At 47.9% G+C, this 15,472-nt stretch overlaps 7 protein-coding genes across 11 annotated transcripts; 2 read left to right on the forward strand and 5 right to left on the reverse strand.

The window, feature by feature from the left end:
* The first annotated feature begins 1,318 nt into the window (after nt 1–1,318).
* FOIG_00897 (uncharacterized protein) lies at nt 1,319–2,691 on the forward strand. Its single transcript, XM_031197383.1, has 2 exons — nt 1,319–1,654; nt 1,704–2,691. Exon 2 carries the CDS (start codon nt 1,719–1,721, stop codon nt 2,586–2,588), a length of 870 nt encoding a protein of 289 aa, XP_031073150.1. The 5' UTR covers nt 1,319–1,654; nt 1,704–1,718; the 3' UTR covers nt 2,589–2,691.
* Nucleotides 2,692–3,244: 553 nt separating this feature from the next.
* Nucleotides 3,245–4,162, forward strand: FOIG_00898 (uncharacterized protein; the record flags this gene model as incomplete). Its single annotated transcript, XM_031197384.1, has 1 exon — nt 3,245–4,162. One exon carries the CDS (start codon nt 3,245–3,247, stop codon nt 4,160–4,162), a length of 918 nt encoding a protein of 305 aa, XP_031073151.1.
* Nucleotides 4,158–7,999, reverse strand: FOIG_00899 (uncharacterized protein). 5 transcript variants are annotated; one of them, XM_031197386.1, is made up of 4 exons: nt 7,064–7,949; nt 6,260–6,511; nt 4,338–6,096; nt 4,158–4,289 (listed from the first exon to the last, which is right to left on the reverse strand). In XM_031197386.1, exons 1-3 carry the CDS (start codon nt 7,396–7,398, stop codon nt 4,617–4,619), a joined length of 2,067 nt encoding a protein of 688 aa, XP_031073153.1. In that variant the 5' UTR covers nt 7,399–7,949; the 3' UTR covers nt 4,158–4,289; nt 4,338–4,616. The 5 variants fall into 5 exon arrangements, with proteins under 5 accessions (XP_031073153.1, XP_031073152.1, XP_031073155.1 ...); XM_031197385.1 differs by having other exon boundaries at nt 4,158–6,096; nt 7,064–7,999; XM_031197388.1 differs by having other exon boundaries at nt 4,158–6,096; nt 6,629–7,949.
* A 1,422-nt stretch (nt 8,000–9,421) lies between these two features.
* On the reverse strand, nt 9,422–10,598 carry FOIG_00900 (uncharacterized protein; the record flags this gene model as incomplete). Its single annotated transcript, XM_031197390.1, has 4 exons — nt 9,422–9,815; nt 9,863–10,036; nt 10,086–10,219; nt 10,269–10,598. 4 exons carry the CDS (start codon nt 10,596–10,598, stop codon nt 9,422–9,424), a joined length of 1,032 nt encoding a protein of 343 aa, XP_031073157.1.
* A 458-nt stretch (nt 10,599–11,056) lies between these two features.
* FOIG_00901 (uncharacterized protein) lies at nt 11,057–13,032 on the reverse strand. Its single transcript, XM_031197391.1, has 2 exons — nt 12,626–13,032; nt 11,057–12,575 (listed from the first exon to the last, which is right to left on the reverse strand). Exons 1-2 carry the CDS (start codon nt 12,876–12,878, stop codon nt 11,206–11,208), a joined length of 1,623 nt encoding a protein of 540 aa, XP_031073158.1. The 5' UTR covers nt 12,879–13,032; the 3' UTR covers nt 11,057–11,205.
* Nucleotides 13,033–13,378: 346 nt separating this feature from the next.
* Nucleotides 13,379–14,175, reverse strand: FOIG_00902 (uncharacterized protein). Its single transcript, XM_031197392.1, has one exon. It carries the CDS (start codon nt 14,034–14,036, stop codon nt 13,611–13,613), a length of 426 nt encoding a protein of 141 aa, XP_031073159.1. The 5' UTR covers nt 14,037–14,175; the 3' UTR covers nt 13,379–13,610.
* Nucleotides 14,176–14,705: 530 nt separating this feature from the next.
* Nucleotides 14,706–15,388, reverse strand: FOIG_00903 (uncharacterized protein). Its single transcript, XM_031197393.1, has 2 exons — nt 15,278–15,388; nt 14,706–15,226 (listed from the first exon to the last, which is right to left on the reverse strand). Exon 2 carries the CDS (start codon nt 15,170–15,172, stop codon nt 14,939–14,941), a length of 234 nt encoding a protein of 77 aa, XP_031073160.1. The 5' UTR covers nt 15,173–15,226; nt 15,278–15,388; the 3' UTR covers nt 14,706–14,938.
* Nucleotides 15,389–15,472: the final 84 nt, after the last annotated feature.

Consider the following 15,472-nt stretch of genomic DNA (forward strand, 5'->3'; position numbering starts at 1 on the left):
CACCATGGGAAAAACTGATCCGAAGAGGGATGCTTTATATTGAAAAACTTGGCCCTTTCTGAGTCTCTTGACTTGGCTTCGGTTTCGACCGGGAGCACTAGAAACAAGAATCTGCATGCTTGTTGCTTCTGTGCAGGAGGTTAATGGTATGTAATAGATTAATAACACGAAAGACCTCCAATTATAGCCCATAACATCTAGAGAATTAATCTTGGAATAATTTATCTCAGCCGTCAAAGTAATGACGGCTTGTTTGAGGCCATCCATTTGTGAAGTGGTCAGTTACATCACTCCGAGCTATATCAGCAACTTGTTACTCAGGGACGCCCAGCCACTACGGGATTTTCCATCGTAATTTTATGATATGAGATGAGAACTAGAGTTCCTTTTTCAAAATCTCCGATATTGGCTTCATCTGATTTTTGCAACTGGAAGAGATTGCGTTATTTTGTAGGCTTCTATGGTGTTGGTCTACACTTTGCTTTTCTTCCCTGCAAGTGACTCTTTGCAACAAGTGGAAACAGAACGCTCCATTTATCCTGGACGAAAAGTTCAAACATCGATAAATCCTGGCGAATGACGACTTGCGGTCTGCTTTCCTTCTGCTTCACTTGGTTCCATCACGTTGATTCTTGAAGGTGAATTCAAGGGTAATCCAGGAACAGCAGAAAAAGCAATGACTCCAGGACGGAATTGAATAAATAAATAAAGGTTCAAATCTAGATTTGAATTACATCTTATGCTTATAGTTGCTTTCATATTAATAGTACATTATCTTGGTATTTATATTACGGTTTCCTAGGAGAAAAGACGGTTTATTTCTTCTCCATGCCACATACAAAGATTTTACAAGACTGATCTAAACTCTCGGAACACTATATAAGACAATATGAGATGTATGATCAAAAACATAAAAGCCTGTAAAAGCCTTGATTCTTTTGGTTCATTTTTATATCATTTTATAGAAAATCTTTTACAATTTCACATAAGAATGGCCGTTTCTGCTGTCACCCAAAATATGCTTCAAAGCAACCAGAGCACGAGGTAATCATGAAACATTTCGCTCGAGTTGCTGTTTTTAGACGTGGATGATACCCTGTAGCTCCGATCGATACGGAGAAGGAGACCGAGCAAGCCCACATTTCCCGGCGGTGTACCCCCGGGGGCACCGAGGCCTTGTCCAAGATATCTTTGTGAGAACTGACAACGATCAGCGAGGGAAACTTGGCTTATCCCCACTGGTGAGTGTTATATCGACTTTAGCCTCCGCCCCGCCAAACTTACGTGACTACTGATAAACGTCGCTTTGCTTGGTGGTGAGTGAGGAAAAGAACAATCCAGTTTGATTAGTGTCAACCCAAACGTGATCATTTGAGTAAGCAGGCTGCAAAAAGTCTTTTTAGATGTTTGGAATCTTTCATATTAGACCCAAAGCAAGAGGTGCTATTGTGTAGACTGAGCTTATTGGTGGTGGGAGGGAAGGCACTTTTGGCACTGTTGGCACTGCTTCGCACATCTGCCATTTGCTTTAGACTATAACTATCAAACAATCAGGAGCGGATCATTTAACTAGGACTCTGTATCCTCCATATGCATAATCTTCACAGACGGAGAAAAGAGGAAGGTTCTCCAAGTCCGCGGTCTGCGTAGGGTGGTAAGTCTCCGAAGTATATGATAACCAACATCACTAACCTCACAAGAAGCCAAGGGATCGATAAATGGCGGAAAACCCATCAGAGGTAGCCGGGAAGGCACGCACCGTAATGTTCGAGTCTATCAGTGGGCGAGGTCCTCAGGGCGAGCCTCATCTTCTCGGAATAGACATCGAGCAGAAACCCTTCTACTCAATGTCACGTTGCGTCCTCGCCGAAACTCTCATCAAAGATATCTCAAAGACAGTCCACCGTATATTCTTCTACAACGATGTCGATGCCGCTGATTGGAATGAACTTCCCCCGGTTAGAAGACCCATGTGGTCTTCTGGAATCCAGAACCTTTTCTTCCCTCACAACAGCACGGATGCGTATGCCTGGAACCATCACCACGCCGTTATTGGCATGGGTATACCTCTGAGACACCAGCGCTCCTATACCGGAGTTGAAGTTCGAATGGGTTCTGGAGGACCCATCGGAGAGTGGCACCCCGAAGGTATCTACCATTGCAGAGGCATGGAACTTTACCCTGATCTCAAATCTTATCTTCGAGTTCCCTTTGGCAGCGCAACATGCATCAAACTTACCTTCGAAATCGATTACGAGGACGATAATGGCATGATGATGATGATTTCGGGCGTGGAGAATGTGGTCCCTGAACGACCTATCTCGCCGCTGGACTGGCATGATTCCGTCCGTGTTGATATCGCGCAGGAAGGGCATCCACACATAATCTCGCTCAACATGCGCTTCGTTGAGTCGCAGCATCCAGACCCTGACGTTCCTCACATGACTCGTGTTGCGGTCTTCAGCATCAAAGAAATTGCCTTGCTGGATACTGATAATACCACGATTAATGGGAGAAGAGTGCACAACTATCACTATCACATCAAATTGAGGCACTATCAGGGTTGGGACTCAAAGGAAAAGAGTTGAAAGTGTCAGACATCTACGATTAGAGTTGAATCACGGCTAATAGATATAACTGTGCCCTGTATGACAGAATCCTAGACGAAATAAAGAGTGACCCGTTGCACAACCTTGAGATTGCTTCCATTGACTGACAGCCACTGAGCGACATGAATCACGCACACGTTTAGTCCGGCCTTGTCACTCTTTGTTACCGTGATATAACTTTTACCTCCCCCTCTTACAACGGATCTGGGCGCCTGTTCGTGCTCCTGCCCACCAAAGCTTGATGTCTCCTCGCGGCGTACAAGAGAACAAGCATCTCCATTCAGCACACTATATGTTCAGCGAAACAATGCTATCAACCGACGAATCGAACAGTCAAAGGCCCCGCTAGCATCGGTTGAATGTTGGTATATAAATAAACCCTCCCGCTCAGGTCAGACTCTAAGCCACACGCAAACACTATTAAGAAGTTCTGTTGGAACACTCCCGACGGTAACGTAACCTGTACGACAGGATAGCTTCTCGTGATCAATTGTTTTAGTATCTGCTCTGCAACTACCGAGCACATTGCACAAGAAGCAAGAACCAAAGCATAACGATCATAAAAAGACCAAGGTATGTTTTTCCAAGCCCCGATCGAGAGAACTAACAGAGAGAGATAGGTCTGAGGAGCGAATATGTCTCATCGACGCTCTGTGAGTGCGTCGCATGCCCAAACCGTACAATCTGGATACCGTAAGGTCGATTATGGCCATGTTGAGCCTCGCAGATATGCATCGTCCACAAGTGGAATCACTCATGCGCATTGCTCAGGGGACTTTTCTGCAGCAGATGAAGGAGATTTCACAGACGAAGAGTCCTACTGCATAGAAGGACCAAGTCCCCACGGAACATATTATACCACGGCAAATCCTCGAATCAACGCCTCGCGTCCTAGGCCTATTCCTCAAAGCCAAAGCAGTATTCACCCTCAGGCTACTGGGTATCGCACAAGGGGCTACCGCTCTGGAAACGACCAACCAAGAAGCATCCCTTGCTCTGAATATGGGTTACCCAGAGGTTCTTATTCTGGAAACTTCAGCCAACCAGGTCGATATGCCACAAGCTATCAGAATCGTAGGGCATATTCTGCCTCCCATGGAGGTCGCAATCTTCGACAAACCTACCCCTCAGACCACTACGATGAAGCAGGGAACTATGTTGGTCCTCCTGCAGTCGACTCCTACTCTAACGACCTGGTTTCGTTCCCGCGGCTTCCCGAGTCGGATCACTCTTCACCGGAGCTCGATCATGGAAACCAGGGAGGTTCGCGGCCAAACTCTACTTCAGAAACACCTAATAAACGATCTTTCTCGGAACAGCTGGTCGACGGCGTACGTGGGCTTTTGGCTACGGAATCAAAGGAGGACGAGGTTCCTCCACAGCCGCCTCGTACAGGTGTCTATCTCTTTTGCCGTCATTATCTAATCGAGGAGTGTGCTTGCATCACCCCTCTTGAAGATGGTGGGCCGGGTGATTACTGCCAGAGGTGCTGGGAGGGGCGTTGTGATGGACCGCGGCCTCCTGGGTCGGTGGTGAGAAGGTCATTATGGTAAGAAGCAGAGTATCAGGATAAGCCAGGAGTTAAGTATGGGTAGCTTCGGCCACAGTTGAAATGGCGCCGCAGCAGAAGTTTGGAGTCTGCAAATGGTTAATTACTAAATAATAGTCATTTGGTCTGTGCTATTAGCTATTAGTATTACAGAAGAAAAAAATATTTGCATGTCCTACCAGAACACGTTTTAAAGGAACATGATGTGAATTGTATACATTGTCAAGTGACAGTGGTCTATTTGTCCGTTGTAGTTGGTCTCTCGAACCATCAAAGAATTTGTGCCTGTATGATTGACAACCAGAACCACGGACATGTGGCTCCAAGAAATAAAAAGAATCGAAAACAAATAAGCCCAACTCCATCCGCTATGCATATCTTCTCAACGCCTTGCCTATACATCAGAGATACAATCTCTCGAACCCACAGGCAAAAACGTTATCACTAGCATTAACTCTTTATGATGTGACGCGTCTGACCCAGAGAGATGAGGGTTCAAAAGCCGCCTCTCTTTCAAGACGTTTATTCGCTCGGTAGAGCTTCAAGCCCAAGTCGTGCTCCTCCCTTTGAATCTCCGCCAGCTCCTCCTTGAGCCCTTCCACTTTCTTCTTCTCAATCTCACGCTTGCGAATAACGTCTGTATTAGACAGAAGCCTGTCGGTAGGCATCAACTCTGTCATCTGCTTAATACTCTTGTTGATGTTATTGCGACGGTGCGCCAGACTGTCAAGTCTAGCCGTGAGATATGCCACACGATCGTTTGCCGACTGCATCTCTGGCGGCGCCGGGGGAAGTGCCTTATCTGTGGAAATGATAGATGCCGGGCGATCATTAGATGGCGAAGCTGATTTCATCGATATGATGATTGGTACATTCGAGGCTCTCCTGAAGTTATCTCCGCCTGGAACTGGTCTCCTACGATCCATTACTGACGGTTGCTGCTTCGGTGTGTCTGGCGGAGAAGCTTGACCTTCATTGTCAGATAAACGAGGTGTTTCAGCAGCAGCAGCAGTGTTGCATGTCGTGACACTGAAGCGAGAAGTTGGCTGTACCCAAGGGTCTTCTGGTGTCGACTGACTTCCTGGCTCTATGGAGTTAATGACCGGTTTGTTGCCAAGGAGTGTATCTTCGGTCATTGCGGAATAAACGGAACTTGACCACGACGTATGTGGGTTATGACTCGATGGCGATGGTTTCCTTTTGACTGCCTTGAGTTGGTCAGGGACCATGTTAGGATTGAGCATGGGTGCAGCGGCAGCATGCGTGATCGTGGGCTGAGAGGGAGGAGAGCCAGTATTAGGCGGACTGGGATATGAGTGGGAAATGAGTTCAGGAGATGGTGTCTTATAAGCCTCATTCAGGTTCTGGGTGGACCGTGATGGCAGGAGTCGTCGAGATGTTCCAGCATTGCCGCTAGGTGTTTCAGGAGACGGGCCACGACCAAGCCCAACACGCTTGCTGACCCTACGCTGCAAGCTCAATGGTGTAACAGTTAGATCGTCCCGAACTGGATCGACCATAGGCGCACGGCCACTTGCCCCATTCCATGGTGGCCTGGTGTTAACAGGCTCTGGCTTTGCTCTAGCAAACTTGCGAATTCGCTGTCCTAGTGAAGGAGAAGGATTACCGGAAGTGGTACGCTGCGGTCCAGTGACGACTGTTGTGAGTCCAAATGTTTGCTGGGGCATGTCGGATGAGCCAGCTGGTGGCTCCATAGCTTCCCATGGAGTGGTGATATCTGCAAGTTGATCGGTTGACCTAGTCGTGCGAAGTGGTGAAGGTTGACCAGGGCTTGTAGGCTTATCGCGACGCATAGTTGGTATTTGGCTACGAAGCTGTGTTTGTGATTGTCTGGGGGTGAGGCGGCGTTCCCCTAGAAGATCCAGCTGAGATAAATTTGGGCTGTCATCGATTGGTGAAACATCTTGAGAGTTCGGTCTGCAAGCAAAGCATCGTATTAGTGATTGTACATTGATTCGGAAAGATCGCATTTTGAGGACAGCACGCAGAATGCCAACAAATTCCAAAAAGAATCAATAAGTCACGACAAGAATGCCCAAGAAACCTGCAACAAAAAGGATTCAGAACCAAGATTACTCACTCGTAACGTGCAGCATCAAACTCGGGGGAGCTTGGAGGGGAGATTTCGATAGAACGCCCGTACATGTCTTTGGCAGGCGCCTTGGAGCGAGATAATCGATGGTGTAAGTGACGAGAGTGGCGCTTGCTCGAGTCGAATTCGTCGTCGGGATAAACGGACGAGGCAGGTCTCCAAGGAGAGTCGTCCTCGCCTTTTCGAGGGTTTCGGGGAGGAGCGTTCGCTCGGATGTCGTCTGAGCCGAGAGCAGGGGAGCTGAGAGAAGATAATGTGTTAGTCAGGAACAGATATACGGTCGTTATTGCCAAGTCGCATCAGGCGCATGAGAAGCATTAAAGGTGCCCTCAGGGAAGAAGCAAGAAAATTTGAGACCTCAATCCTGAGTGACCAAAATATTAGGTAGATTTAGTAAAGAAGACAGTAGGTCGTTAGAGTAATCATTTTTGTGACTGTAGAATAAAAAGTCCAAAGTTTTGCACATGTCTGCAGGCTTGTCGATCTTTGAGCGTACGTACTATATGACGACGAACGACTCCAGCAATTGCCGATGCCCAACTGGCTAGAAGAGACTGATGAGCCTTCATCGCTTTGTTGTACCCTGCACGTGCTGAAAATGAGGCGTGCGCATGTAGGGAACCCTGCTGCGCCAGCTCGTCTCATGTTCATCATGCGTTCTAACAAAGCTCTTGATGGGCCCTTTGTCATGATGGGCTGTGTTGGGTTGCATCCTTTCGGCGCAGCAGTTCCGAATCGTTTTTGGTGTAGTGTATGGAATAGAAGTATAGAACAAAAGAAAGTAGCACTTACAGACGAGGTGGGCCTGCGCTGTATGGTTGTCGAACTGTTTTACCACGTCGAATTTCGTATCTGAAAGGACCGTTTTGAATTCCGAGACCGTTGAGACGGTTTTCGAAGTCGTCCTGGAGATATGTTTGGTTGTCGTAGTTGCTGTCGCGTGACTTGTTCGAATTTCTACCGTTGCTGCTATTGACGCTCGTGGTGGACCTATTCTGTGGCAGTGCCTGTGATGAACTTGTACTCTGGGTCTGGCGGAGAAAGGGTCGGTTCTTGAGCTCTCGAGGTGGTTGCTGATGAAAGCTGGGGCCAGTGCCAGTTTTGAAGCTGTCCCACATGGCAGGCATCTCTATTGTCAGCTGCCAGTCAGTGACAGTGACTGTTGGAAGATTGTAGGGATCGCTGGGCTGAAAGTGCCTCGTGCTGCCGCTACTGTATTCAGGTTGTTATTTTTGGGCGTGAATCCTTCAGCTTCACCTCGATACGGCGATGTAAGTGACTGTGCAGTGCTGACGGCAGCAATAGCTCAAGCGTCGGCGGGACCTGAGTGTGGCGGAGGCCTTCTAGAAGCTAGGACTGGAATGAGTTTGCTCAAAACTGTAACAATGGATGACCCAAGTCTGGAAGGATTCGGAGTAGACAAGCATAAGGGAAAAAGCAATTGAATCGCCGTCGTATACTGTAGGCACGAGTCCAGCTCCAAGCCTGGATTCAAGTGTAATGAATGTGGGTTAGAGTGAAGAAGAGCGAAAAAAAAGAAAAAGAGCAAGAGACAGACAAACACACAAACAAGAGAGAGAAGACTCGAGCAAAGCAGGGAAATGATTCCTTGTTGACGGCATGGAACCTGGGGGTTCTTTAATCAAAACCTTTTCAAAATTAGGTGCAACGGTCGTTGGCTGTTGGCTAGTCAGTCTCCTGGAGCCCACTGGAGCCGTGGTGCATTAATTTAAGGCCTGGTGCTTGCAACCAGCGCCAACCGATTACCTTGTTCCCCGGCTCTCGAGGCTGTTGGCGCCTCTTGTTTAAATGAGGCAGGGATACGACAATACGACGGCAAAGGACGATGGGTATCTACCGTAAAATTGTGGCTCTTGATAGCCAACCGACCGAGAGTAGCGCCAGTGCTTTGGTGGAGTGTTTAGCCCGTGGGTCTTGTTTTGATATCATGATGTATGGACGGACAGCAATTGTGTTGGATATACAGGCGCCAAAGTATAGTGTTCCCAAGCGCCGTCGCCGTGTTGTGGCATCTAAAGACTGGAGATGCAGTTTGACTGGCTTGAACGAGCCGCCATTAGTCGCTCTGGCGCTAGGTTCCGTCAAGACGTACCAGAGAAAAGCGGTGGCATATCCTCCAGTAATTGCTAACGAGAACTGTTGTCAAGAAGCTTATTTTAACTCAAAACTGCAGTAAAAAGGAGAGAGTTCGGATGAACAGTGACTCTTCACCTGCTAGAACCAGGAGTGATCATCCCCGTCATCACAAGCTTTCACAAGCCGAACAACACCAGAAGGTAAAGATTGACACTCTAGAAAAAGTATCTTTGATCGATCGTCCGGACCATGAAAGAGATCTTTCCATTTTTGGGCCTGTGCCTGTCAATTCCGCAGGGGGCCTAAGCGGACTTGTTTCAGATTGCTCAGGGGCTATGATTTGAAACTTGGGGCATCATCTTCCGTGAACTCAAAGCTGACGACCAAGTGGAACCACCGACAGGAAAAAGAAACAACAACTCATTTACATGAATGCGAACCTTTCCTAGCCCTTTCCCGCTCAGTCCACACAGAGCTAGACGTTGGCGGATCATCACCCTAAAACACCAAACCTTGCGACAGCTGTTGAAGCTAAGCTCTCTCTGTATTTCTCCGTCGGGGATATCATCTACTTTTCTTGCTGAGCCTTACGAAGGACCCTGATCCCAGCTACCTATTTCACAGCATCCCCTGTTGTCTTTTGCCGGAAGACCCGTTTGTTACCGCTGTTGCCGTTCACTTCTTATGGCATGGCATGTCAGGAGATTTCGAGCTGTCACTTTTCTTAATGGTCCCTGGACCATTGAAGACCGACAGATAACGAGCAGCTCTACTCAAACGACTTAATCGCCTTCTTATCGGATATCAGTTGCCCGATCGCCAACTTAAGCGACACCGTCCCCAAGATCCAAGCAGCAATCCATGATCTTATTAAAGAGAGCAAGAGGCAATATGCCGAACATGGTAAGGACTGTCGAGGATCTGTCTCTGTTCGATCAGATATAGTCCAAGCAAGGCCTTGGAATTGACAAACCGTCACTCGTCATCAGCCACTAATACAAAACCGACTTTAATCATCAAACACGACAAAGCGAACTTCAGAATCATCCCAAGTCACTGCCATCCGTTCAAAACTGTATCATCCTGTTGAATCCCTGTCGCCTTCAGACCATAGCTCCACAAGGCTCCCCGCTTGGCGCTATCTCTTGCTTCCCTCCCGGTCTCAAGTTCGTCTGTACCATTCAGATACAGCAGCTCACCCGTCGGAGCCTCAGTTTCAAAGGCGAGCCGAACTGCATCTTCAGCACTCTTCCACAGTGGACGGAACTCTCCATTTGGTTTGAACCTGGCCTGAAGAGATATGACTGGGGCTAGGATCTTGAGGAAGTGAGACATGACAAAACTGCCCCGTCGATGTAGGTCTGAGCCCATGGCACCGGGATCAAGACCAACCACAGTGATATTGGATAGTTGTGGATCCTGGACGAGACGGCTAGCGAGTTCATGCCTGCAGTCGTCAGATGCTAACTCAGTCAAAAGGCTTGGTGGACTTACATGAGCATCACCGCACATAGCTTGCTTGCCCCATATCGTCGATATCCCGTTAGCCATCCTCCGCCAGAATCTGGTCTGCTCCATCTTCCCTTGGCGAGCTCCTCTGGGCCGGGGAAGAGACTATCGTACCCCATGTAACACTTGATATTTGTGTTGTTTCGCTCATCGTTGATACTACGGACATTATCAGCGAATATTATTTTGCTTGTATGCCACGGCTTACTCATGAGACCAGCTTCCTATCAGAAGGATCCTACCATTTTCTTTATCCATGCTCTGAAGCAGGAGAAGAGTCAGTAGTTGATTGGCCAAGAAATTAACTTGCCAAGTCATCTCGTATCCATCATCTGACATGTTCTGTTTTTGATGAGTATAAGGCACCTTTGACCGTTAGGGTCGAACTCACAATCTCTTCATGGTCTTGATATCCAGCGTTGAGGATGAGTGCTCTGATGGGAGGCAAGTCTCCAGCAGCAACCCTACGGTTGATCCCGGTTGCCATCGTTCTGACACTCGCCAATGAGCTGAGGTCCAAGTCAACGACATCATGCCTATGAGCTTCTGGGGCTGACTTCAAAACCTGTTGAAGTCGAGTTGCCGCTGCTGCTCTTCTGACAGTATAGACACCGGTGTAGTTGCTGGCCAGTTCTGGTTTGCCCAGGATATTGGTCACAATGGCTGACCCAAGCCCTCCATTGGTCCCAGTGATCAGAATAGTACCTTGAGAAGACGACATCTTCAAAAAAGTTCTGAATGCGAATGTAAAACAAATACAGATTTTGATTTATCTGTCTTTGTTGCGCGGACTTGTTGCCCTTATACAACTGACCCTCGGAGTTAGCCCTCGTACTCCTAGAGTATGTGTGACCCCATTTTTATTAGTGAATACTGACATTTTAGGTGCTTTCTTCACCAAAGATTGAGACTTGTCTTAACACGCCTGGCTGATATAAGCCAGCTTGTAGCAGTTGGTTACTGGAGGAACTTCAACTAAGTCCGCCTGGTTATGTCATATGTTATTAGATGCCCTTGACCGCTAGCTACCACATATCTTTCGACATTGGTACGGTAATCGTAGACTACAGCCGTCGTAATTGGGTTTGAGATGGCATATCTTAGAAAACTGATAATGGATCATACATATTGCTTGGTATCCCCACCGGGCATGTATGACTGTCTTTTGAATCTGTACTGGCCGCATGTTCAGTTGAGCCTTCGAGATATAATATTTAACATCAAGGGATTGATTGTTATGTAATTGTTCTCTCATTACTAATATGTACATTGGAAAACTATGATTGACCAGGTGCCTTGAGCATCTCGTTGTGCTGAACTTGGTCTGTTTAGTGAAACAACTCGACGGCGTCAAAGATGAAGTTGGGGCTTAGGAAGTCAGCACCAGAGCTACCAGAGATGACCTCGATAGTAATGGTATTGGTGCCAGCCTTGAGGGTGCCTGCAGGAATAACAGCATCGTATACCTCACCGAATCCACGGTAAGCTCCCCGCGTAACACCCCGAGAGTCGATCTTGACGGGAGCATCGAAGGCCTTCTTGAAGCTACCGATGGTGACCTGAGGGCGACCACTTGCAAATGCAAGAGTGGTACCGATACGGAGAGTGGCCTCGGTAGAGATGGCAGAAGGGAGGTTAAACTTGATAGTAACTGGGTTGTTGACAGCCTTGAAGATAGCCATGGGAAAGTCACCAACAGAGCTGGAGCCTACAGTGTAGGTGAGAGGACCCCAGCTGGCCATGCGCTTGTCACTAGGATGCATGCGTAGCTGGTTGGCAGCGTTGCGGAAACCCTTGGGTTGGCCATCCCAATCGCCAATACGAAAGACAGAGGTGTGCTCTCCTGTGGTAATGTCGGAGTTGGCGGCGATAGAAGAAGAAGCAGTACTGCCAGCAGAGACGCTCACGCTCTTCGAGGCAACCTTGAGCTCACCCTGGTAGAGAACTTGAGTGTAAGTTCCCGGTACCATGAATGGAGAGGTGAAAGCGCCGTTGGAAGAGGTGTAGGCCCAGTACTGGAAGTCTTTGTTGAACCAATGCACAACACCCTGGAAGCCAGACTGAACACCAGTGGCGGTGCCACTCACTCGGCCGCGGGAGGAGTCGGCGGTATAGTTAGGAATAGAAAGATCCTTGAAGAAGGACATGTCAATATCCTGAGCCTTTGGAACACCAGATCGTGAGAAGGACAAAGCGTAAGGGCCGTGGAAGCCCTGGCGGAACTCCTCAGTCTTGGCATGACCGGAGTTCATATAGAAGGTAAGGGCACTGAAGTCACCGTTGTTGTTGCTGTTAATGTCACGGAAGAAGGGACCGCCTGAGCTTTTCTCGTAGGAGCGCGAGGCGTGAGTGACCATGCATGCGTGCACATCCTTGGCGCTACTCTGGAAGCACCAGACATCGTTGTCGATGAAGCGCTGGGACGAGTAGAACTTGGAACGAGTCTCGCCGTTGACATTGAAGACATCAGAGCCCTCAACCGCAGAACCGCCTGAGGTATTGGAGGCCTCGCCAAAAGGTATCTCGTTGGGCAGTTGAGAGCGATCGAGGCGAGTAATGTAGCGAAGCTCGCCAATAGCAGGTTGTGACTTTGTGTCAGTGGCCATGTAGACCACGCTCTGGCCATTCTGGACGACATAGTAGTGAGTTAGATCAAAGTCTCCGGACTTAGTGGTACATGTGATCTTAATATATTTGTCTACGCCCGAGTCAGCATGTTACAGCGTTTGATACACGCTCTATACTCACTGTTGAGAACAGTGGATTGGACAGTGGACGATCCCAGACCAGACGCAATGTGAGAAGTCTGAGACTTATACTGGTACTCAGCTCCGCGGTACTTGATCGAATTAATGGAGCAGTCACTCTTGCTGACGGTGACGGAGAAACCGTTGGAGTTGCCAGAGTCAACAACGAGATTGTTACCACTGGTGGTGACGCCAAAGGCTGCCAGAGCCGGGGCAGCACTCGCAAGAGCACCGAGATACTTGAAGCTGACCATATTTACGATTACCAGATCGCCAAGTAAGGGCAGTATAAAAAAAATGAAGAGAAGATTTAGCGAAAAGAATGTCTTCGAATGTAACGAGAGGCTTGAAAACGATTCAAAGAAGCAAAAGGGAAACCGTGTGAAGTTTACAACGGCATAAGATGAGTATATATCCACCCATTGCATGCTTGGCGGAGTGCTCCTTACAACCCTAGAGATATGATGATACAGGGAAGCTAATTGGAGGAGAAACTATAAACATCGTAATGTGGGAAGAATGCTGAAACAAACGCTAGTTTTCCGAGCAATGTAGCGATGCCCGTGCTTCTAAGACCAAGGTCAGGGTAGGGATGGCAGCTCCTAGCGGACGTTCTAATTTTTTAAGTGAACGAACTCCTCTTGGTGATGATTTGCAAGGAATGCCGAAACTGCCGCCTTATGTTGACCTAATTTGGGGGGAGTTGCAACGAAATCTCTCCAAAGTTTACGTGATTTCCGTTTATGGTATCTTGATGGAATGGTATTGGTGGGGAATTGTCCACTTCAACAGAACCCTTGACATGCCATTTCATATCCTAGCAATCTGTATCATTATATCACAGTATGTCGCAAGAGCTAGTTGTCAGGATGTGACGATTGGTTTCCGTACAATATTTCCTGTATTTAGTTAAACCTCCTCAATCAGATGCCCAGATCGCAACAATCTTATCCCAAAACGCCAGTGGTCATGATAAAGTCCTGAGCCTAGCAGAGACTTCCCAGAGCAATCCACAAACAAGAAATAACCACGATAGTAATCCCGCTTGCCGAAGCTCTTGATCCCAAGTTAGATCCTCTACTGCTCTGTCCTTCAGCACGCCCATCACCATTCCCTTGTCCATCATGCTCAATTCGAAAATTGTAGTCATCAGTGTATCCCGCTGGCTCACATTTTGTCCCTTCAGCCATAGCCATCTTGATCGACCAGTGTCCACCTGCGCATCTCTGAAATGAATTGGTCATACAGTGCCATTGGCCCTCTGTACTGCACCCTGAGCCTGCTTCCTCGTCGCGTTGAAATAACGTGTTGCGGGCATCTTTTGAGTCTGATGAGGCCAGAACGAGGCATGAGAAGAATAGAAGAAGTACCGCTAACGTTGCTGGTAGCTGATAAATTGAGGTGGGACGCATTTTGATGTAATTGGGCACTCCGGATTCCGGATGAGATCGGCGGTTTCGGAGGCGGAGCCGGCGTTATGTGGGGTTAGTGGACCAAGGCAAAGAAACAAATGACTTCTAGAAATTGTAGATCTTTGTTTCAACTTCAACGTTCCAAAACCGCAGAGACCGGAGGTTTAAATACTTGTCCCCTCAAACCCCGATATTTGATCTCATTTCCTATTCACATACCGCCTCACATCGCCTCGCCTTGGCTTGTATGAACTGTTGCTGCCCAGCGTGGGTCATGTACTGGACGTGGATCGGTCTCATTGGAGAACTCGAGAAGGAAGACAAGCGACAATGGGGAGATGGCTTTTTGGCAGCGAGGCTCGAGGCCTGTCACACTGTGCGATCTCATGTGGATATGGAGTCTTAGCTGTGATGAGTCTTGCATGGGGTTCAGGTAAGTTGGGCTTGAAGTGTGATTTGATGCTGCAGTTGTGAGTGAGGGCTTGTGGCAGCCCATGAGCCAATCAAGGATAAGGCGAGCATCCTGGAACGACGTTGAATAATTCTGTACCTGGCAGGAAGTAACTGACCAATTCCGAAAGTCCTGAACTTATTCTTTGACCAGGAAATTATGCAAACTTATGTGCGACCAGAAATAGTTTCATTCACAGCAGCTTTAGAAGAACAATCAGGCACCCTGTAAACTGAAGGGCCGCAACCAAAATTGTAAATTGAGATAGAAATGAATGAGTGTAGATTCAAATAGTCCCGACTCCCTTGCTTAAGAAATGAATGCTGCGTGTTGTTTTTCAGACATTCAGACCCTTATGTCTCTCGACTTCCACCTTCAATTACCTCCACCAACATCCTGTTCGGACCATCACCTTATGATAGACAATGCCCTGACTTCCCACATTGCTGAATCAGACATACTCAGAGGCGCTGACAGTTTTGGTCGCGGCCTGCTGGTCCTTAATCTTTCGAGACCGCTCCTTGAAGAACATGCAAGCCACTCCAACGATGGCGACGAAGAAAACAGAGCCGATCATGGCTCCTCCGATGATGACCGCCTCATCGTGACTGCCGGCCTTGTCGACAATGTACTTGGCGGAACTATCGTTGCCATTGGTGCTGAAGGGACCCATAGAAGAATCCATGATTGTTGTAAAGTGTGAAGTCAAGAATTTTGAAGTCTGATATTTGCGGTGTTCCTAGACTTGTTGGTTAGTGCCCCTTGTCCAAGGCGGCAGAGAGTGACGAACAGTTTTGTATATGTTGGGTGTCGGCAAAAGATCGTGGATCAAAGAACGGCAACTTGAGTAAAATTGATTAACTGCTTGCACCAGGCTCGCAGTGTGTGAGAACGAATGAAATGATTGAGTTAGGCATTGCTCTCTTGTGGGTTTGCCCAATATTTGTACAAATTCGAAAAAATGGTAGGAATGATGAGTCGTTTT

Source organism: Fusarium odoratissimum (assembly GCF_000260195.1).
Source record: "Fusarium odoratissimum NRRL 54006 unplaced genomic scaffold supercont1.1, whole genome shotgun sequence".
NCBI classification, from domain to species: Eukaryota; Fungi; Ascomycota; class Sordariomycetes; order Hypocreales; family Nectriaceae; genus Fusarium; species Fusarium odoratissimum.